The 19,521-nt window shown below is 36.6% G+C and overlaps 8 protein-coding genes across 8 annotated transcripts; 4 read left to right on the top strand and 4 right to left on the bottom strand.

Annotated features, from left to right (window-relative positions):
- Positions 1–2,658: 2,658 nt before the first annotated feature.
- Positions 2,659–4,131, bottom strand: PHYBLDRAFT_144593 (hypothetical protein; the record flags this gene model as incomplete). Its single annotated transcript, XM_018431247.1, has 6 exons — positions 2,659–2,805; positions 2,930–3,124; positions 3,223–3,336; positions 3,416–3,546; positions 3,676–3,814; positions 3,862–4,131. The coding sequence occupies 6 exons, from the start codon at positions 4,129–4,131 to the stop codon at positions 2,659–2,661; spliced, it is 996 nt and encodes a 331-aa protein (XP_018292178.1).
- Positions 4,132–5,012: 881 nt separating this feature from the next.
- Positions 5,013–6,846, bottom strand: PHYBLDRAFT_167563 (hypothetical protein; the record flags this gene model as incomplete). The annotated part of the gene is made up of 9 exons (XM_018435670.1): positions 5,013–5,156; positions 5,466–5,522; positions 5,668–5,730; positions 5,961–6,036; positions 6,097–6,150; positions 6,228–6,348; positions 6,385–6,425; positions 6,476–6,508; positions 6,602–6,846. 9 exons carry the CDS (start codon positions 6,844–6,846, stop codon positions 5,013–5,015), a joined length of 834 nt encoding a protein of 277 aa, XP_018292177.1.
- A 154-nt stretch (positions 6,847–7,000) lies between these two features.
- Positions 7,001–8,734, bottom strand: PHYBLDRAFT_133176 (hypothetical protein). The gene is made up of 12 exons (XM_018429552.1): positions 8,646–8,734; positions 8,548–8,578; positions 8,459–8,504; positions 8,346–8,399; positions 8,240–8,252; positions 8,148–8,181; positions 7,885–8,065; positions 7,724–7,828; positions 7,542–7,659; positions 7,361–7,478; positions 7,139–7,305; positions 7,001–7,074 (listed from the first exon to the last, which is right to left on the bottom strand). The coding sequence occupies exons 1-12, from the start codon at positions 8,713–8,715 to the stop codon at positions 7,070–7,072; spliced, it is 942 nt and encodes a 313-aa protein (XP_018292176.1). The 5' UTR covers positions 8,716–8,734; the 3' UTR covers positions 7,001–7,069.
- A 92-nt stretch (positions 8,735–8,826) lies between these two features.
- On the bottom strand, positions 8,827–9,901 carry PHYBLDRAFT_177428 (glycosyltransferase family 8 protein; the record flags this gene model as incomplete). Its single annotated transcript, XM_018437886.1, has 2 exons — positions 8,827–9,362; positions 9,459–9,901. The coding sequence occupies 2 exons, from the start codon at positions 9,899–9,901 to the stop codon at positions 8,918–8,920; spliced, it is 888 nt and encodes a 295-aa protein (XP_018292175.1). The 3' UTR covers positions 8,827–8,917.
- On the top strand, positions 9,881–11,592 carry PHYBLDRAFT_186703 (hypothetical protein). Its single transcript, XM_018439272.1, has 6 exons — positions 9,881–10,303; positions 10,325–10,355; positions 10,460–10,504; positions 10,650–10,676; positions 10,803–10,940; positions 11,010–11,592. The coding sequence occupies exons 1-6, from the start codon at positions 10,277–10,279 to the stop codon at positions 11,330–11,332; spliced, it is 591 nt and encodes a 196-aa protein (XP_018292174.1). The 5' UTR covers positions 9,881–10,276; the 3' UTR covers positions 11,333–11,592.
- A 42-nt stretch (positions 11,593–11,634) lies between these two features.
- On the top strand, positions 11,635–13,049 carry PHYBLDRAFT_186702 (hypothetical protein; the record flags this gene model as incomplete). Its single annotated transcript, XM_018439271.1, has 3 exons — positions 11,635–11,745; positions 11,969–12,147; positions 12,245–13,049. The coding sequence occupies 3 exons, from the start codon at positions 11,635–11,637 to the stop codon at positions 12,912–12,914; spliced, it is 960 nt and encodes a 319-aa protein (XP_018292173.1). The 3' UTR covers positions 12,915–13,049.
- Positions 13,050–13,195: 146 nt separating this feature from the next.
- Positions 13,196–16,922, top strand: PHYBLDRAFT_177427 (hypothetical protein; the record flags this gene model as incomplete). Its single annotated transcript, XM_018437885.1, has 21 exons — positions 13,196–13,277; positions 13,351–13,488; positions 13,556–13,687; positions 13,812–13,906; positions 13,960–14,050; positions 14,125–14,186; positions 14,257–14,371; positions 14,440–14,717; positions 14,787–15,010; positions 15,072–15,159; positions 15,212–15,297; positions 15,351–15,399; positions 15,454–15,503; positions 15,569–15,588; positions 15,639–15,700; positions 15,758–15,881; positions 15,935–16,000; positions 16,049–16,156; positions 16,207–16,364; positions 16,431–16,495; positions 16,563–16,922. The coding sequence occupies 21 exons, from the start codon at positions 13,196–13,198 to the stop codon at positions 16,807–16,809; spliced, it is 2,340 nt and encodes a 779-aa protein (XP_018292172.1). The 3' UTR covers positions 16,810–16,922.
- Positions 16,923–17,479: 557 nt separating this feature from the next.
- PHYBLDRAFT_177426 (hypothetical protein) lies at positions 17,480–19,312 on the top strand. Its single transcript, XM_018437884.1, has 5 exons — positions 17,480–17,651; positions 17,700–18,011; positions 18,108–18,793; positions 18,847–18,937; positions 19,009–19,312. The coding sequence occupies exons 1-5, from the start codon at positions 17,505–17,507 to the stop codon at positions 19,171–19,173; spliced, it is 1,401 nt and encodes a 466-aa protein (XP_018292171.1). The 5' UTR covers positions 17,480–17,504; the 3' UTR covers positions 19,174–19,312.
- The last annotated feature ends 209 nt before the right edge of the window (positions 19,313–19,521 follow it).

The following is a 19,521-nucleotide window of genomic DNA, read 5'->3' as shown; positions in this document are numbered from 1 at the left end:
AGCAATACTCTCTTAGAGACTTTCATAAAAAGCCTGGAAAGCTGCTTGTTGCAGCCAACCAAGACATCAACAGTTGTCGATTCCCTGATTTTTATAGCACTGAAGTCTCTTTTGAGCCTGTCTATATAGGAGTTGACAGCTTCAAATGCAAGCCCCAAAGACGAAATTGCTGATATCCCTCTTTTCAAAGCTTGGTGTGCGCTCTCGACTCTCTGGGTAGTTGTACACCCAAAATGCATTTGCTGGCTGGTCAGGTATCCTGCCCACTTCTCCTGGCACTTTATCCATCTTTCGGCAAAGTAAACCGATGCATCTACCTTGGACCCTCCTTCGTCTACTTCGCAACCAGAAGATACTGCATTGAACTTCATCAACGCAACCTCGAAATCCCTTCTGGTACTGCTGTGAATCATGGAGTTCACATACTCCATAAGGACCTCTTTCTCTGCAACTGACTTGAGTTTTCCAGCGAAGGCTTTCTCAACGCTATTCAACATATGCCAGTAGCATAGTAATTTGACATTTTTTGGGAATACAATGTCAAGTGCATTCATTAAGGCCATACATTTGTCTGTTACAAATAGAGAACTGCTTTTCTTATTCTCAAAAACAAGTGCCTTGAGCTGCTCAAGGAACCAAACGTAGGTCTCCTGTTTCTCATTCGAAACCCAGGCGAAGGCAATGAGAAACGATTTAAGAGTGTCTCCCCCGAGGTTATGGACACCTTCCACGCATACAAGAGGCATTTCCAAATTATTGGTTGAGTAGGTGGCATCGACGGCCATGACTTCTGGGAAGCGACGGGCTCTTTCTAGTATCTTTGGGTGCGAGAAAAATACTCTTTCAAGAGATCCATATTTGCCGGCGTCATAGCGTACAAGATATCCCTTAGCTTCCATGGTTTTAACGAGTTCAGTACCTGCATCCTGAGAAGTGGAAGCAGTAGCACGAGCAAAAGCAGCATTGATATTGTTGATGTCATTCACATACAACTTATGGCTGACATTATCCTCTTTATTGATCGCCTTTTGGATCTCACGAGTCTTGGTTTTGGTCTCAACAAGCTTCATAATTTCCCTAGCATCATCGACAGTAACCTTTGACAAACGACCTTTCAAGGTAGATTCCAGGCAGTCATCATCAAGAGGGTGATTGTGGTAGCTTTCAATCTCATTGGTGGCTTTCAAAAGAAGATATCCTTTAGCGGCCTTCTTGTATGATATTTTCAAGAGATAGGGGCATCCAGTCTTTCCACTAGACGGAATTCTCTTGCGTTCGCTGTCTTCAATTTTCCGCGTGTTCTTATAATGACCGCCCTTGGCACACTTCAAATACACTCGAGTTGGTTTACTATCTCTAGTTACAAGTGCAAAATTGTTGGCAAGTGCATATTCCTGCATCTTTGAAATTGCCATTGTCATGTCACTGTAACCATTAACTGGTGAGACAGGAAGAGGTTGTTGGACAGGATAATGTTCCTTTCCATTGAAAAAGCGGATTTCTTTATTGATAGGATTCATATTGAAGTGATTTCTAGAGAATACTTATTAACATCATGATTTCTAATTGCTAATCTGCAATGAGCAAAGTAATCTCTTTACTATCTCCGAGAAAAAATAATATTTTTAAGTGCAATTGATTAGTAGCTCTTACGAGATGAGTATAGAATAGAAAAGAAGGTTTTCTATTTAAATATTGAGTTAAGAATTTCAGGACACATCGTTTTGCCCTGAAGGATTGGAGAAAATACCTCGGACCTCGGACAAGTAGTCACAATGAATTAGTCCGGCAAAAAAAGGTAGTGCCCCATCCTGAAAATGTCGTCCCCGTAAGATTGCTGGTCATAAACTCATGTAAAGATTATATATATTTTGGATTTTGGATTCTTCTTTTTCTGCTTTTCTATTATGTTATCGGCTTTATAATTATTATAAAGATAAGAAGACAGGAACATATCTGAGCTGAGTACAACGTGAATATCATAGAGCCTGTCTAAAACATTTCATTTCAAGTCTCTAATTTGTATACATACAATATGTCCATATGTATTTTACACAGTAAGAATCATTATACACTGTGATCTGGTCTTGTATGACCAAAGTTTATTTGACCTGAGCCATTTTATAATTATATATGCAACCATCATCTTTATGGGATAATGGTCTTATATGATATTTTATCTATAAAGTAAATACCCTGTTAGAATATATAAGCTTTCGTACAGCTTATACAAAAGCAGTGGCTTCAAATAATAGAAATGTCAATATGTATTTTTCTTCTTCTTCCTTTCTTACCTCTAATAAAACTCTGAATATAAAGACTTTGTGGTTAATAGGATTGATCATAGGCATTTGCCATTGAATTTTGTGTATTCCTGAAAGAAAAGATTTAAAGTTTCCAAAAATCTTAAAGAAAGGATTAATAATATACTGCAAATCAAACAGGTCAATCTGTTCTCCAACCGGTGACTTACAGAAACGTGTTTGAATCTAACATTCTCATGGAAGAAGGTGGAGGGGGAGGGGATTTAGCAAATTTGCACCATTCTCACTTTTCCCCTTCTCTATTAAGTTTAGCTTTCAAGATTGACCTTTAACAACTTAATGACAATATGTGTACAAAGTGAAGCAACATCTATTTCCCAAAAAAATACATATTTTAATCTTGAAATTCGTAGATATTTCCTAGAATTGAGTCTTCTTTTACGAAAACCATGCGGTTGTAATCGTCTCGTTTGACGTATAGTTTAGAGTTATTATATTTAGCTGTAGGCGATGTGGGAATAAGCCGTACCCAGTCGAATTCCTGTTTTAAAAAAAATTAAAGAAAAAGAGGTGAGCGCTTTGACTAACAAATTATTGTTATTGATACTTAATGCTTTAAAAATAAAGAAATAATATAAGGTATAGGATGTATATTTCTACTTTACCAGACCCCATTTTGATGACGAGCTTATATCATCATGGCTAAAGTAAACCTTTGAGAATCTCTGTTTGTTGCTTATAACAAATCTTCCAGGTAGAGTAATGACTAGCCATCCACAATCGACTATTAAAGGATCTTTATAAAATGCATAAGGCATAGTATATGTATCATCAGTTATTGGTGCATAATCATAAATTTCCTAAATACAAAAGAACATGAGCTTTTCAAACTTATAAAATGTGGATATGTCATATAATATGAATACTACCAGTAATATTGTCATAATAGATACTTTACCTTTAATGAAATCCTAAACTTAAAGACCGAATCATGTTGACCAACACTAGTAACACGCATTCTCCATTGAACTTTATATGCTCCCAGAGGAACAGACTCCATGCTTCCAATAATCTTAAAGAAAAATTAACAAGATTATTCAACCAATTCTATCATTACTTATTTTTTGGAATTGTACTTTAATTGAAATTACCTTGAACCAAGATACAACATTTAGTTTGGCTACATGGCCATAAATACTGGATTCGGTTTCCATAGTATTCCAATATCCCGTATTCATGTGTGATATCTCCATGTCATCTACAGCTGAAAGTCTTGGAGTAGCTGCACAAAAGTCATTACAAAATATAGAAACAATATAGCAAGAAATGTTTTGATGTGCGCATGTGCGTGTGTGCACATATTCAATTATCATTAAAACATCGAATTCATAAATAACCATAAGATATATACCTTTTTTGAGATAATTCTGTTTCCATAATGAGTTGGCAGTGTATTTAAGAGCGGTATCTTTATCAGTCATAAACCGAGTCTCGTACATAGCTTTCCAGACTTCTTGATCCAAACTCAACTGTCTAAAATTGCGACAGGTCTATGTAGCAATTAGAGTTTGATACATATTGATTTTGCGGGAGTTACCATGCTAAAGTGCTCCATATCATATTCACTGAAATTAGAAGCAATTAAGAGAAGGATCTCAAAAGGAATCTTAAGTATTCTTGAATTATTAAAGGTTGATACAAGAATATCATCAGTGGCGGTGACTGTATTTTTGGGGATAGTATTTGTAATAGAAGTGTTTGTAACGGTAATATTGGCATCAGCAGACATAGAAGTAACAGCAGTAGAAGTATAAGTAGCAGAACGAGAAGTGAATTTGCAATATAAAGAGAGAATACCGCGCTTCATTATTAATCTTGTCAGTCAATTATAATAACGATACAGCACCAACCATATTTAACGAACATTTTCTTTAAATTAAATCCAGCGGTCACAGTTTCACACGAGTGTTCAAAGGCTTGGGAAATAGTATCGTGATCTATTATATCCCAGTAGAACAGTAATAAGCCGCTTATGCATTCTGTTTATTCCTTTTATGCACTTCCGATTCTCCTCCCCCTCTTTTATATCTTTTAGGTAGTACAGCTTAGGCGGCTCCTCCTACCATTTTTTGTTTGTTTCTATTTACATTTCACTATTAAAGCTCAAAAAAGTATACCCTTCTGCACCGGTATTAGTATTTCTTTTAGAAGAAAAAAACTGGATGACATAGATCTATCTAAAAGAGATCAGTCATAATATATTGATTATTTTTAATTGATTTCAAGAGCAGGTCCAACTTTAAGTTTTATAGTTAGAAGGAAGAGCGTATTCTATAGTCGGTCTTCTTTATTTAGATACAAACTCTAGAGAGTGTATTCCAACTCGTAACTTCTTTCGGAGGAATCAAATCTTCATATCAAAGAAGGCGAATCTTTAAATCAAATAATAAAGATAAGCCTTCGAAGGCTTCTTCTACATTTTGTCATAAATAAAAGAAATTTCGTTGAAAATTAAAAAGAAAAGCATAAAAGTTTTCTTATCTAGTTCAATTCTTTAAATGTTAATAGTTGGTCATCGTTTTCAATTTCAAAAGAATGCTTACAATTTTGAGCCATTCAACCTTTGTAATATTGAAATCTACTTTCATTAACTAAAGAACAGACGCTTTATTACTTTATCAAGTTTTCACCAAAGTTTATAAAATTAATTAAAAACATAGAACAATACGTGCATCGAATGAACTAGTCTCAAAAGTATTTGTAGATATTTCCAAGATCTGAATCCTTGTGCACAGAATACATGTGATTGACCCGATCCATTTTGACGTAAAGCTTTGAGTCATTATAATTTGCACCATGAGATACAGGAACAAGCCGAGCCCAATTAAATTTCTATTAAAAAAACCCCCAAAGTAATCAAGTAATCAAATAAGTTGTTGGAATTATAAATTATTATGCTTAAAATCATAACAACAGTATTATTAAAGACTTCTGCCCGATAATCGTGCTGTTTACTGATGAAGAAATATATAATGGTCTCTAAATTCGATTAAACTATTATCTGAGAAATATACTAGCCAAGATGGTAGAGGTTTGGATATAATGTTAATAGCCAAAAATTTTTCACTCATATGTTTAATTTCATTAGATCTTATCTTATTATGATATAAGAAAAATAAAGCCGAAAAAAAAGCAACAAACCGTATAGATTCCTAGTGAATAGATCTTGTCCGTAAAGTTAAAGGATAATAGCTCAATCTAATTACCCAGTAAATATAATGTAAAGTAAGTTATATTTTATCTTATACTGTGATTAAAAAAAGCTACGACTGGGTATCCGTAAGCTTTATATATCTTTTATAACGCCCCGGGCAACTAAATACATTATCGTATCAAAATTGACCTGAAAGCGATTTGGGATAATTGGATTACAATTATTCATGAACTTGACGTACTGATATATAAGCTAGAATGAATTATATTCCTCAAAACAAAACAAAAAACATACATACACACCTTATAAGTTTATAATATACACAAAATGATCCACAGGGAACAATTGTGCTTAAAACACCTTCAGAGTACTATATTATCTTTCCATGGCAAGCTTTGTACAGTTGTTGAGACACATTCCAAAACAATAAATCTACAAAAGAATAAGAATGTTTGGTAAGTTAACTTTGTGTGAGCTATTACATTACATGCACTTCCAATCTCTTCCAGAGAATGAAGGAATTTGATGGCAAAGACTATTTCAATTGAGCTTTGGGATCTAGTCACAAAAATGCATCATGCAATCAATATATAAAGTGTTTATCATTTTAATTGTTACTTTTGATAAGCTTGTGATATAGTTTCTGGAGATCTTGAATCATCTTCGTATGCTCTGAAAATAATAAATAGGTTACTTATTAAACTATATGTCATATCCTTTATGTGTGTGTGTGTGTGTGTGTTTATTACTTATATAAAGCTCCACATTTGAGATGAAAGTTGACAACCCCATCCAACGCTTTCATAGCTTGATCCTCTGCTTTTGAAGTAGCCGCGAGATTAACTTTATTCTTAAACATAAGTGTGGAGCCTCAGATATTATACATATACAAACACTTGCCTTTACATAAAAGAGGTATACTCTCTTTTTCGCGTTTTGAACTTGAACTATAGTACCAAACGTTACAGAGATTCTTTATAAAAAAACAGCCAATTACCTTTCATTAATTGCTACATATTTAAACCAAAGCCTAACTATCAAAGAATATATCCCAGACCCCAAGGAAAAGGCAAGATTGGTATTTTATTAGCTTTCTTATTTTATAAAATATCTTCAATAGTACTTGCGTGCTGCACAAATAGAAAGCAGTGCATGTGTTTGTTCTTTAACTGCCTGTTCTAGCCTCTCTCTATCGACAGGTTGACTGGGCATACACAACCGAGTACTAACTATTCGCTTCTTTTGTGGAGACTCGATATTTTGTTCAAAAGAGCGCATTATCGTCTCAATCTCATCCAACTGAAGCTCAATACGATAAGCTATTATGTCTCTTGCATTCTCAATTATTCTCTTTTCCCTTGCTTCCATAATAAAAAGTTGTAGAAAGAAGAAAGAGATCTTGCATATTGGTATTAGTAGTTATTTGTATTCCTTTTATAATCCAATGACTCTGGTAATTTATCTTTATGTATCACTTCATTTTCCGCAAGGTTTTTTTTTTAAAAAAAAATTGTAAATTTTTGCCCACTGGATTTTGTAGGTGAAATATTATATTTTATTATATACTTATTATTGTTTTTTTTGTGTCGTTTTAGTCTATATACATCAACTCATTAATACACAGTCGTCTTTTCTTATGCTAGTATTCCATTACTCTTACCTTTCATAAAACTATTATAGCTCGATCCAATCTCGTTTACCATATCCGAAGTTAGGACAGCACGGCCATGCTTCTCAAATGCCCTTCTTCCGCTCTCTCTCACTATTGCACATGCACCCCATGCTGCAAGCATAGGTATATCTTGAGATTTGATTTCATTCGAATGCCTGGGTTCATATAAATTAGTAAAATGTACTATTTTTTTGCGTCTTATTTTCTTACTTCCAAACGCCCTCTTCATAAGATTTCCCCCAAGCAAGCATTGTTCCAAGCACACCTGATAGAATATCACCCTGACCACCCATACGCTTCAGTCCACCTTCTTTATCACATGTAAATACTAGAAAAAATGATTTATCAGCATCTCCAAGTCTTTTATCTTTTGTATATATATTTTTCTTGCCTTGCTTTCCATTAGAGACAACATCTACAGAGCCTTTTTGTATTACTGTAACTCCACCCAAGGCTGTACTTAGCTTCTTGGCCATAGTGCCTTTATTATCTTCAGTGTATGGTACTTTCTAAATGGTTATGTAATATCAGTAATCAACCTCACACAAAGGTTTCACATTTATGAAAACCTACCATTGCCTCACACAAACGTTTGAATTCAACTACATTAGGTGTCAAAACAGCTTTGGTATAATCTTGTATTATACTAGGGTGCTGTTGAATCAGAAAGAGACCATCCTAGAGTCCATTATCAGTATACGCTCTATTATTATTAAAATAAGCTACGGACTTACTGCATCAATCACTATAGCCATGTTCTCTTCACGCGCTTTTCCAATAATTTCTCTAGTAGATGCCAGCATTAGACTGTCTCGAGACAACCCTGGGCCGACTACAAGAACGTGCAGTCGAGAAAAAACAGATGATACGCGGTCTGTAATTTCCTTGACACTGGATCCAGGTATGTCTTTCTTACTACCAAAAAATATATTTTTAACCACGCTAGTATAAATCAAGCAAAAATAAGAAAAAAATAATAAGAAAAAACGGTACTCACTCTTCAGTACGCATATAAGGATGCACAATAAGGTCTAAAATTTATTAAAATGTATTAATATCAAACTAGTATACTAGGCATAAAAATCTTGCCTGGAGAATAAGCCTAATAAAAATGCATGTCAGTGAATAATACAGAAATCAGACTGACATCACATTTAGGTTATTATTATTATTATTATATTTCATATTTCCTTACCTTAATTGCTGTGCCTGCTCCAGGCTCACAGAATATGTGGCACAAGTCAGCACCCTGTCAAATACATGTAAGTACAGAACATGAATTGTGCGAAACTAGTTATAATGACACACCAGCTTCATGGCAGAGATTCCACTGAAATAAGGTGCCCCAGTATAACTACAGACTGTTAGTATTTACTCAGTCGGGCATTACGACTTACTCTTCAGAACCCCCCACGATTCCAATACGACCTTGGCATTCATTGTTGATGAGTTCGGAATGTCATTCTTAGCTTTATTTTGTCTTTTCTTTTTTTACCTGCTTGCCCCTTGTGTAATTCTCCCGAAAGGGGAGGTATGAGTTGACGAACTTTAGATAGATGAACCATTATTAGATATATTGACAAGAAACAAAAAAATAAAATAAAGACAAGGAAAACTAGCCGATGATGTTTGTATATGTATGGTGGCATAGTCACGACATGATGACGACAAGTGAGAATAGTAGCAAATATGTTAGTTTATAGTGGTATTTAAATTAGAAAAAAAAACAGATGGGTAATATAAGGGAAAATATAAGAATAAGAGTGTCTAAAAGGCAACCAGTGCCTTATTTAATGGAAGGCGTTCTATGGCACGCTCATATGCGCTCCACCAGACTTTATAGAGCGAGTAGTATATCTTATCATCCTCTTTCATTGAACTGTCATCTGTATCCCAGGGCTTTGAGAGGATATAGTGCACATTTTTAAGGTCAGAGGTGTGCCATAGAGAAGGATGGGCCTGAGGAAGAGTCTTGAGGGCATTATATATATAGGGAAGAGTGACCCAGCAGCCAGAAAAAACTTCATTGAGGAAATCTTGGTCGGGAAATGGATAAATGCTAAGATCGGGAGTAGCATGAAGACGAGCTAACATGTCGGTAAACAAGTTTTGAGATGGTGTGAGCACAATAAGTCCACTGTTAAAGTAGTGGCGAGTGGGCTTGATCGGAAAATCTCCTTGGATATGTGTGTAAGCACAATTTGCCGGAACCCTATATATTCGAGATTAACATACTACACTCTTGAATATTCAATTTTCTCTCTCTCTCTCTTATATATATATCAAAAAGAAAGAAAGAGTAACTTACCAATCAGACGGGTATGCCTTAATCTTTTGTGGATTACAGGTACATGCATGGCAGGCAGCTACCCAATACTTGCTTCTAAGCTTCATTGTCATAAGCTCATCCATATTTTGAAATGGAAGCATGTCTGCATCCAATAGAACAAGACGATCATAGTCTGTTTGACCCCATGCTCCAAGCTTAGTCCAAGTATCAATGAACCTTTCAGCAAAGTAATCTATCTTTGCCTTTGGTTTGATCGGGTCGATACGCCTGAGAGTGCAATTTGCTAGCTCGAGTAACTTTAGAGCATTGTCAGATACTGCATCCGTGTGAAGCACCAAAAGTGGATATTTGCTATGGACATGACGCAACGCTTCTGCCAAGGCAATAACTCCTTTTACATAGTTATTGGTACTGGTTAGGACTATAGCCCACGCAGCTTTAAACTCTGTCTTTGCAACCATCGTAAATATACTTTCAGAAGAAAATGAACAAGTAGAAGCTAAAAAGCGTATTGAATGAGGTTAAATAGATAATGGCGTCGTTCAATTTCCTTTTATGGATGCGTATTATCGAAGGAGTTGAGACTATTCAACTCTTTCTATTGCGCAATTATACGCAATTCTTCTGTAATCAATAGTCCCACACCTTCAGGAACGGATAGATAATTAATAACTAAACTTTCTTTTTAAGCCAATACGTTTTTTTTAGAGGTAGGTGATCAAGGATAAGAAGACAAAAACAATCGATAGTCACTGAGCAAGATAAGCGCGCTGGAAACGGCGAAGACGAGAAATCTGCCCTGACATACTTTGAGGATTGCAGAAAACGGGAAAACAATGGTCCGTATTCTGTGCACATATTTTGTGAGCATCGATCAAATATAGATCGATTGGGCTGGTAAAGTCACTATCATCAGTAAGCGTAGAATATAGTCATGGACTTCCTTGGTTTATTCCGGACCGAGTTTGGGCTTTGAAAAGTTGTAGGATAAAGTATCAATAATGATATTCAATCGTAAGTTCCCACAGAATTGATCTATCACCAGTACGCTATACAAAAACAAGGTAAAAACAAGATTATGTGTGGGGGGACACGGACTACAGTAAAAGTTTTAACTTCAACCCATAGATTTTGAGAATTCAAACTCGTCTGGGAAGAAAATTAAGAGATACATAATTAGGGACTGTTGATTAATACGTGACTTCTCAGGAAGCGTTGTCTATTGTGCCCATCCTGGTAATGGAGCCTATTGTTGTTCACTTGTGTGGATTAAAATCCCTTGTGTTTGATGTCAAAGGCATGCATTTTATAAGAAGAAGAATAAGATAATAAAATATGTATTAAACTTACATCGTTTTGTAGATGTCGAACGACTGAGATGCGATCATCGTATGGTCGGGGCATTAGTTGGTACATTACCCCGACTTCCCTTGCAAAACACCTTTCACGGTCTCCCTCTTCTGTTGATGCCAGAAGAAGTCACTTTGGCTCTGTCTAAAAGTAAGGTTGTAGCAATCTATCTAACAAAAAATAATAAATAAATAAATAACACATACGCACGCGGTTTAGATATTATAGTTATTGAATCATGGGAGTATCCCAGGACAGCTAAAGATCGTATCAAATGTTCGGTTTACGCTTATTTGTGGAATCTTGGCTTTTATATTACAAGAGGAACAAAATTTGGTGGAGACTTTCTGACCTATCCGGGTGATCCTATGCGTTTTCACAGCCATTGTATAGTTGAAGCTGTAGAAAGGGATGATGAAATAAAGGCAATAGACCTTATTGGTAAGGGCCGTTTAGCTACAAATGTCAAAAAGACTTTTGTGCTAGCTTCAGTTACCGAGAAACGAGAGGAGGTATTTACATTGTCATGGGCGGGGTTTTAAATAAAACAAAAGAAAAAGTGCAACAAACCCATAAGCCAGAAATTGTTACTCTGCATATAATGCATTTATATATGTATTTAAATATTTAAATTATAAAGTTGGTTCGCAAAGATCTACTTGTGCTGAACTGTATTGAAAGTACATTGACATCATGCTTTAAAGCCTAATTTTTTGAGGGTCAGCCAGAGAGGAGAGGCGTTGATCAGAATTAAGCACAGACACCCAAAGGTCCGAAAGAATGCAGAGTTGTTCTTATTGGCTTCAAGGGCCTTCTGGTTAGGTAGCCGGTCGGTTCATGCCGAATGACCGACTTGGGTAGAGCTTCTTTAAGTGGTGTATATATTTTGGGTGCCTCGTTCAAAGAGAATGGTGATACTAACTCATTTTTGCCCATACTAAAGCGGGATGCTTGGGTAAAACAAAACCTGGGTTGGGATGGGACAAACTCAAAATGAGTTAATTACTGTAGTTCTATTGTCTTGTCATTCGCGTGTCTCCTGCTATTTCCGACATCCTTGGCTCAATCACCCTTCCTGACCTTCTTTACCTTCCACACCACTTATTAGGGTCCCGCCCCTTTTTAAAAAATCAATTCTGGCCACCATTCTTTCTTTTCTCCTTCTTTTTACTTTATAGGCCATGAGATATTTTCATATCGTATGGCTCTCGTTTTCGTTGCTTCTTTGTGCTCAAAGTATTCGAGCCAAAACTCCTTCAACAGTTGAAATTGAGTGTAGCTGGCCTTGCTCAAACCCAGCCGATGTTTGCACGATCACACCCCATTATGCTCGTTGCCAGCCTTCTCAGGCGAACCAGTAAGTTGCCTGCGATAGTAACTAATACAGTACATGCGTAGTCGGACTCAGCGACACACCAATGCTAGTCTTTACTGGTACTAACTATTGTACACAGATGGATATTAAAGGGTCCCAAAGACAGTCCTACCTACGAAGGAACTCTCTCCAATGTGGCTGGTGAAGTGTGTCAGAAAGCACCAATACCAAATCTCCAAACCCCATCAACAAACAAAAATACCACACTTATTCTTTGGCCACCGATCGGCATCAATTCACTCAGCACATGCGGCCCCAACCTTTATTGTGCAACCATCGACGATCAGTCTTCTTGTCAGCACCGCCTAAAGTCCCATTCTACGTGTACGCTATCAAATGAATGCGACTCTGGACTGTGTGAAAATCAGATATGCCAAGTAGTGCTAGGCCAGTTTAAAGAAGCATATACAGAAAACCACAAACCAGCATCGATTGTTGTGCATGTTCTAGCAGCTGTATTCGGTTTCTTGGGGGCAGTCATTTCTGCTGCTGTGGTTTTTGTAATATACCGTCGCAAACGCAACCGCAAGCGACAAACTGAACAAAACGATTCAGAAAATGCACCTATGCCTACTCCTGTCATGACCCGCTTTGACAAATTTGCCACAGACTTTTGCCACGAGCCACAACAAAGTAAAGAGCCTTCGGAAACATCACAGAGTATCCAGGATCAACTTAGGTTACTTCAGCATACTTCGGTTCCCACCCTTGGGTCTTCATCTTCTTCTCCACCACCCTACCGACCTTAAGTCGAACTCACTGTCATTGTAAATAAAACTTTCACCCTGCATTTTAACCCTTCATCCTTCCTTTCTCCTTTCCTTTATTTCTTTATTTCTTTCTTTTTTTGGTAATGCATTCCAATAAATATAAATAAACCAAGTAAATAATAATTAAAGATTAAATCAAGGAAAAAAAACAAGCCATCCCAAAAAGAACTCAATGTTCGATTCCAACAGACCGAAAATAGAGCATATCAGCCAATCGCTGCACAAGGATTTACTTCCGTCCTCTCTCCTCCCTATTCGCCATGACACAGGCGCGTACTTCGACAGCACAATTAGAAGAAGAGCTGGCCCAGATCAGGCGCTATGAAGACTTTAGCACCATTGGCAAGTCAAGCACACAATAAGAAGAAAAAAGAGACAATTATTGCTTAATAACAATAAGTTAAATTAAATTCAGACTGGGTCAAGGATGCCATCATTGAACGTTATCGCCAGTCATCTATCCAAACACAGAACAGAAATGATACCTCATGGAGGGCTTGGCGTAAACTTACCTATGAAACCACTCAGACCTGGATTGTAGTGACTTTAGTTGGCATGTACCAGCAACCAAACTTCAATGGACTATTGTTCATTCTAATTTTTCTTCTTAATTTCATTAGGGGCTGCAATTGGTCTTAATTCGGCATTGATTGCCATTGTAACCGACTGGCTGTCTGATATCAAGCTTGGCTATTGCTCAGAAGCTTGGTGGTTAAACCAAAAGTTCTGTTGCTGGGAAATCGAAGCGAGGGGTAAGCATACGTACATGTACATACGTTAGTGTAATCTGGGTGCCTGAATTTATTTTGAAGACAAGTACTATACCAAAAAATAAAGGTTCTAAAGTAAAACTGACAAAATAAAAATGTGCCATAGATGGAAGTTGTGAGAATTGGATCCATTGGAGTCAGGCACTACATATGGGTCCAGATGTTTTTGTAGTCAAGTGGATTTTTTATGTTTTTTGGGCAGTAAGTGTAGCATTCCGAGGATTAGAAACATTGACAAACAAGATATCCAAAAGACGTTGTTTGCGACAACATGCGCTTATCTAGTAAAGGTGTTTGCACCATATGCGGCTGGATCGGGTATATCTGAAATTAAGTGTATTCTTGGTAAGTACAAGAGCTGTATGGTGTAAGCAAACATGTGAACTCAAGACGTTCTTTTTTTTTTAAAAAAAAAATAGCTGGTTTTGTCATGCGTGGATTCTTGGGAAGTTGGACACTGATGATGAAAAGTGTTGGTTTGGTAGGTATGAAGTAAATGGTAACATATAAATAAAACAGCCAACTTAATATTGCTTGTAAACATGATTTAGACCATGGCAGTAGCTTCTAATTTATCAATCGGTAAAGAGGGTCCTTCTGTTCACATGGCCTGTTGTGTTGGAAATGTTATATCCCGCTGTTTCCAGAAATTCAGGACAAGTAAAGGTAAAGAGACGAATCAACAGCAGCAGAATCTGCAAAAGACTTATAAGTAATCTGCGTGTGATCTGTAGCCGAGATGCGTGAAATATTAACAGCCTCAAGTGCTGCTGGTGTCGCAGTGGCATTTGGTTCGCCTATTGGTGGTGTTTTGTTTGCTCTGGAAGAAATGAGCTCAACATTCCCTAATCGAACAATGTGGAAAAGTTTTTTCTGTGCCATGATTGCAACTATGGTTCTTCAGGCTATGAATCCTTTCCGCACAGGAAAACTAGTCATGTTCCAAGTGAGCTATGACAGAGAATGGCATTTCTTTGAATACCTTTTTGTCGTGGTGATTGGTATATTTGGAGTAAGTCAGAGATATCTATGTAATCACTAAAGTTTATTCTTTTGACCTCCCTTCTACCAATCTCAATAGGGTCTTTATGGTGCACTTGTTATCAAATTCAACCTTATTGTGGCTCAATTAAGAAAACGATACCTAAAAAACTATGGTGTATCTGAAGCTGCAGCTCTGGCCTTTTTTACGGCTTTGATAGCCTATCCAAATGTGTTTATGCGTATCGACATGACAGAGATTATGGGTATTTTATTCAGGGAATGTGAAGGTGCCCAAGGTGAAAACTATTACGGACTGTGCGAGTAAGTCTTGAGCTACTGCTATTTCGGGAGAAATCAACAAGTTGACTAATATAAACTCTAGAACAAATGGGGTGGGACGCCTTGTGGTACTTTTGTTAGTAGCTACAGTCTTGCGCACTATTGGAACAATTGTGACTTATGGTTGTAGAGTGAGTAACAATAGATAAAGCTAGTGAAACATAACACTAATCTTATTTATAGGTTCCGTGCGGTATTTTTGTCCCCTCTATGGCTATTGGAGCTACTTTCGGACGTATGATTGGATTGTTGGTAAAGGCATGGCAAGTGTAGGTATCTTTATTATTATTACTATTTGCAAAAGCTTAACCCTATTCTTTAGCTCCAACCCAGACTTCTTTTTGTTTGCTTCTTGTAATCCAGATATGCCGGTAAGTACATATTATTTAAGAATTAATCTATCTGACAATCCGGCTTTTATGTAGTGTATTACTCCCGGTACTTATGCCTTTTTGGGTGCAGCAGCTGCTCTCTGGTAAGTAAAAACTCCTTGTGTGTCTGTGGAAATAAAATTATGCTTATATTGTATGTTCTTAATAGTGGAGTAATGCGTATCACTGGTAATTCATTGATTTAAATAATTTTTACGTTAAACTAATATTTTTTATAGTATCTGTGGTTGTCATTATGTTTGAGCTGACAGGACAGATTACTTATATTCTTCCTACTATGGTACGTGCTGATACATGCCGCTTGATTGATAAAGAACTTTCTAAACATAAATTCTAGATTGCATTGATGATTACACGCGCTGTTGGAGATTGGTTTGGAGCTGATGGTATCGCTGATCGTTATATTAGACTCAATGGTTACCCGTTCCTTGACAAAGAAGATCATGTCTTTGGTGTTCCAGGTACGATTACTCAAAATAAATTAAAGACCACACTAATATGATTTTCTATCTAGTTTCTCATGTAATGCAATCCGAAATGACCGTAATGACGGCTACTGGAATGAAATTCAAAGAGATCGGTAAGTTTTGGTAGCAGAAAAAGCAATGTTTCTTACAAAAAAAAATAGATGAAATTCTGCGGAACACAAACTTCCAAGGCTTCCCTGTTGTTCAAGACAATAAGAGCATGGCATTCATTGGTTATATCGGTCGTTCAGAGCTTCGTTATCTTCTTGGTAAGCCTGTCCACCGGTTCATTTATCACAGTTTTCTAACTCTAAATCAGACAAGGCTCGGTCTGTTTATAAAGCTCATGACACTACAGGTGTTCGATTTAGCCCAGATACAAATGAAGATCCAGAAGTTTTGACAAGTACATCAGATGTGGACCATGTAATACCCGGGTCTTCTGATTTCTTGGACTTTGGGCCTTATGTTGACCAAGTAAGAAAAAATTGGGCTCTTTGTTCTAAGCTTTATTCACTCTGACTTTTTCTTTAATATCGCTAGACACCTATCACAGTCCACCCAAAGCTTTATCTTGAAACGGTTATGGATATGTTTAAGCAATTAGGGTAAAAAAATACCATTATATATTGTCAATTGTGTATTGATATATATATATATATTATTTATATTTAGTCCTCGTGTGGTTCTGCTTGAACAAGGTGGAAAATTGGTTGGTTTGGTCACAATCAAGGATGTATTACGCTACATGGCACGTATAGAGACATCAAATACAACTGATGAGGCAATAGACGATATGGAACAGAGTGATTGTATGAGAAGTTTGATGGCTTGGATATCACGACGATCAGGAAGGACAGGGACTTATACCCAGTTGAACTCGCAACCTGAAGAGGAGATACATGAGCTGCATGGTCGGTAAAGAGAGTCGTAATTTACTCTTTACTTGATCGCCTCAGATATCTATAGGAATTTTCTTTATATACGTACAAAAAAATCAAGGTTTTATTAAATTATTTATTTTATACAGGTGTCATTGATTGTGATACTATACTGTAATCAATGTATACCAAGATATAGAAGTTGTCCAAGAGTTGTTAAATATAACTCCAAAACACAGTGAAAATGAATATTTGACTTTAATGCTAAATTAAATTATTCTGATGATTACCTTCACAGAAACTGTGAAAAGTTAGTCAAAGGAAGTATACAACAAGGTCTTTATTTACTTATTTATCAGTTAATTTCTTATCAGTATTGATAAAAGAAGACATTCTGTCCATTATACTTTTATTTGATTATTAACCTCGTTAACCCAACTCCTTCATGCTAGTTAACAATCAATTCATAAGATGGTATACTTTGCACTTTTCTTTATATAAGATATTTGTTATAATCTATTATTGTTTGGCTACATTTTCTACCAACTTTTTTTTACAATTAATTTATCATCTCTGTACCAGTTACTTTGACTCAGATAAGGTAAACCCATCAAAATACAATTATGCTCTTTGATTGCGCAATGTGACTCTGAAATTCGACTTTAAAGATCATACAAAAAAAAAGGCCTGTTTCGTCTGTGCGTACTACTCTTATATTTTTTTTTTGACTTTCATCATGTCACAACGCATCGGAAAGAATCAGTTACCTGCACGCCTTCAAGATATCGCTGAGGAAGACCATGTCTTTCAAAACTGGGCCAAAACATTTTCATGCACCAGCGAGCTTTACTTTACACCTATATCAGAACAGCAAGTTATTGAGGTAAGTGACTCTATATTATTTGGCTCATTAACTTACATGTCAAAGTAGATTGTCCTTCTTGCCAAAAAATACAAAAAAAATGTGAAAGTGTGCGGAAGTGGTCATTCTCCATCTGATTTAGCTTGCACGAAAGGATTCCTTATCAACATTGATAAACTAGACACAGTTCTTACTGTTGATGACAAAAAGCACACAATGACTGTCGAAGCAGGCATTTCGTTGCATAAATTGCATGTTGTATTGAGAGAAAATGGTCTTTCTTTGAGTAATCTCGGATCCATTTCCGATCAAAGTATTGCTGGTGTAATGGCAACAGCAACTCATGGCACAGGTGCTCATTACGGCTGTCTGTCTACCTTGGTAAGAGCAAGTTTCCATTTATGTATAATATTCAATAAAGTCAATTGTAAATATATGTGTATACATACTTGACATAATGCGCTAAACCATCTTTAGATTCTTGATATAACATTAGTGACAGCGGATGGCCAGGTCGTCTATTGTTCCTCTAGTGTACAGCCTGATATTTTCAATGCTGCTCGTTGCAATCTAGGCGCTCTTGGAGTGGTTACAAAGGTTACTTTGCAAGCTGAGCCTGATTTCCGTCTTGAGGCTATCCAACGTCCATACAAGTTTCCAGATGTGTTGGCAGACTGGACTAATGTTATTCACTCTGCGGAGCATGTTCGTGTTTGGTGGTATCCTCACACAGATGACTGCGTTGTGTGGCGTGCAAACCGAACCACAAAACCCAAGGAACATAAACCAACATCTTGGCTAATTGAGCGTGGTTTTGGCGTACACGTTTACGAGGCTATGCTCAACACATCGCGTTACCAGCCCGCATTGATCCCCGCCATTACAAAATTGATGTTTAAGACCGTCCATTCTCGTGAACAGCATGTTGTTGATGATTCTAACAAGGTCTTCAATTTTGATTGTCTCTTTCCTCAATATGTAAACGAGTGGGCAATTGACTGGAACGATGCACCAGAAGCATTGCGTCAGTTGGATATATTTATTACTCAGAATGATCTCAAAGTCCATTTCCCTGTGGAGATCCGCTTTGTAGACGAAGATGATATTTGGTTGAGCCCAGCTTATGGAAGAAAGACATGCTACATTGGTGTAATTATGTACAGGTAAATATGCAAATACTACTTAAAATTTACAGTGGACTAATGATATTCTTAAGACCTTATGGCAATCCAGTTCCGTACAAAAAGTACTGGAAGGCATATGAAGATATCATGCGTTCATTTGGCGGTAGGCCTCACTGGGCAAAGGTAAAGTGACTATTTTTTTTTAAAAAAAAAACGAGAATTTCTTTGGGTTAAACGTGCTTTTTTTTCTGTAGGCACATGGTCAATCAAGAAAGGACCTTGAAGCATCCTATCCCAAATTTCACGATTTCTTGAAAGTTCGTGATCAATTGGATCCTGAAGAAATGTTCGTCAATGACTATCTTAAGCGACATGTTGTATCTTCTGCAACAAGACAATTGGAAGGAGCAAAGCTTTAAGAATTGAGTATATGTAGTATATATATATATATATTGCTTCTCGGCCTGTATTTAGAGCAAACTAAATTGTATGAAAGAAAAAAGAACCTTATTAACTAGAAAATAAAATAAACTTATTGCTGATTTGCACCATATATCTAATCTATTTTGTTACCTTTGGGTCTAAACATTAAGAGATAGAATATGTGTAGGTATAAATATGATGGCTTTTAGAAGTTACACGGTAATAAAATAATGGTGGAAATAAGGATAGCCCCGCACATTCGGTGTTTTGTTGTTCAACGTCAATAGACCAATTTTTTTTTACATTAATCCTCTTTCGATTAAGGTAGGCTTTTTATACACATA

The sequence above is a fragment of the Phycomyces blakesleeanus genome (genome assembly GCF_001638985.1).
Source record: "Phycomyces blakesleeanus NRRL 1555(-) unplaced genomic scaffold PHYBLscaffold_9, whole genome shotgun sequence".
In the NCBI taxonomy this organism is placed as follows: Eukaryota; Fungi; Mucoromycota; class Mucoromycetes; order Mucorales; family Phycomycetaceae; genus Phycomyces; species Phycomyces blakesleeanus.
This window is presented reverse-complemented; position numbering and strand designations above follow the sequence as displayed.

Bases quoted from the DNA above. Each gene is read 5' to 3' on its own strand.
- PHYBLDRAFT_133176 (XM_018429552.1), bottom strand. From the start codon at position 8,715: ATGGTTCATCTATCTAAAGTTCGTCAACTCATACCTCCCCTTTCGGGA. The intron at 8,066-8,147 runs GTGAGTACCGTT...ATTTTTTGGTAG, and splicing joins CCTTATATGCGTACTGAAGA to TAAGAAAGACATACCTGGAT. The intron at 7,660-7,723 runs GTAGGTTTTCAT...ATAACCATTTAG, and splicing joins AACGTTTGTGTGAGGCAATG to AAAGTACCATACACTGAAGA.
- PHYBLDRAFT_186703 (XM_018439272.1), top strand. From the start codon at position 10,277: ATGGTCCGTATTCTGTGCACATATTTT. The intron at 10,677-10,802 runs GTAATGGAGCCT...ATCGTTTTGTAG, and splicing joins TGTCTATTGTGCCCATCCTG to ATGTCGAACGACTGAGATGC. The intron at 10,941-11,009 runs GTAAGGTTGTAG...CACGCGGTTTAG, and splicing joins CACTTTGGCTCTGTCTAAAA to ATATTATAGTTATTGAATCA.
- PHYBLDRAFT_177426 (XM_018437884.1), top strand. From the start codon at position 17,505: ATGTCACAACGCATCGGAAAGAATCAGTTACCTGCACGCCTTCAAGAT. The intron at 18,012-18,107 runs GTAAGAGCAAGT...AACCATCTTTAG, and splicing joins ACGGCTGTCTGTCTACCTTG to ATTCTTGATATAACATTAGT. The intron at 18,794-18,846 runs GTAAATATGCAA...GATATTCTTAAG, and splicing joins ATTGGTGTAATTATGTACAG to ACCTTATGGCAATCCAGTTC.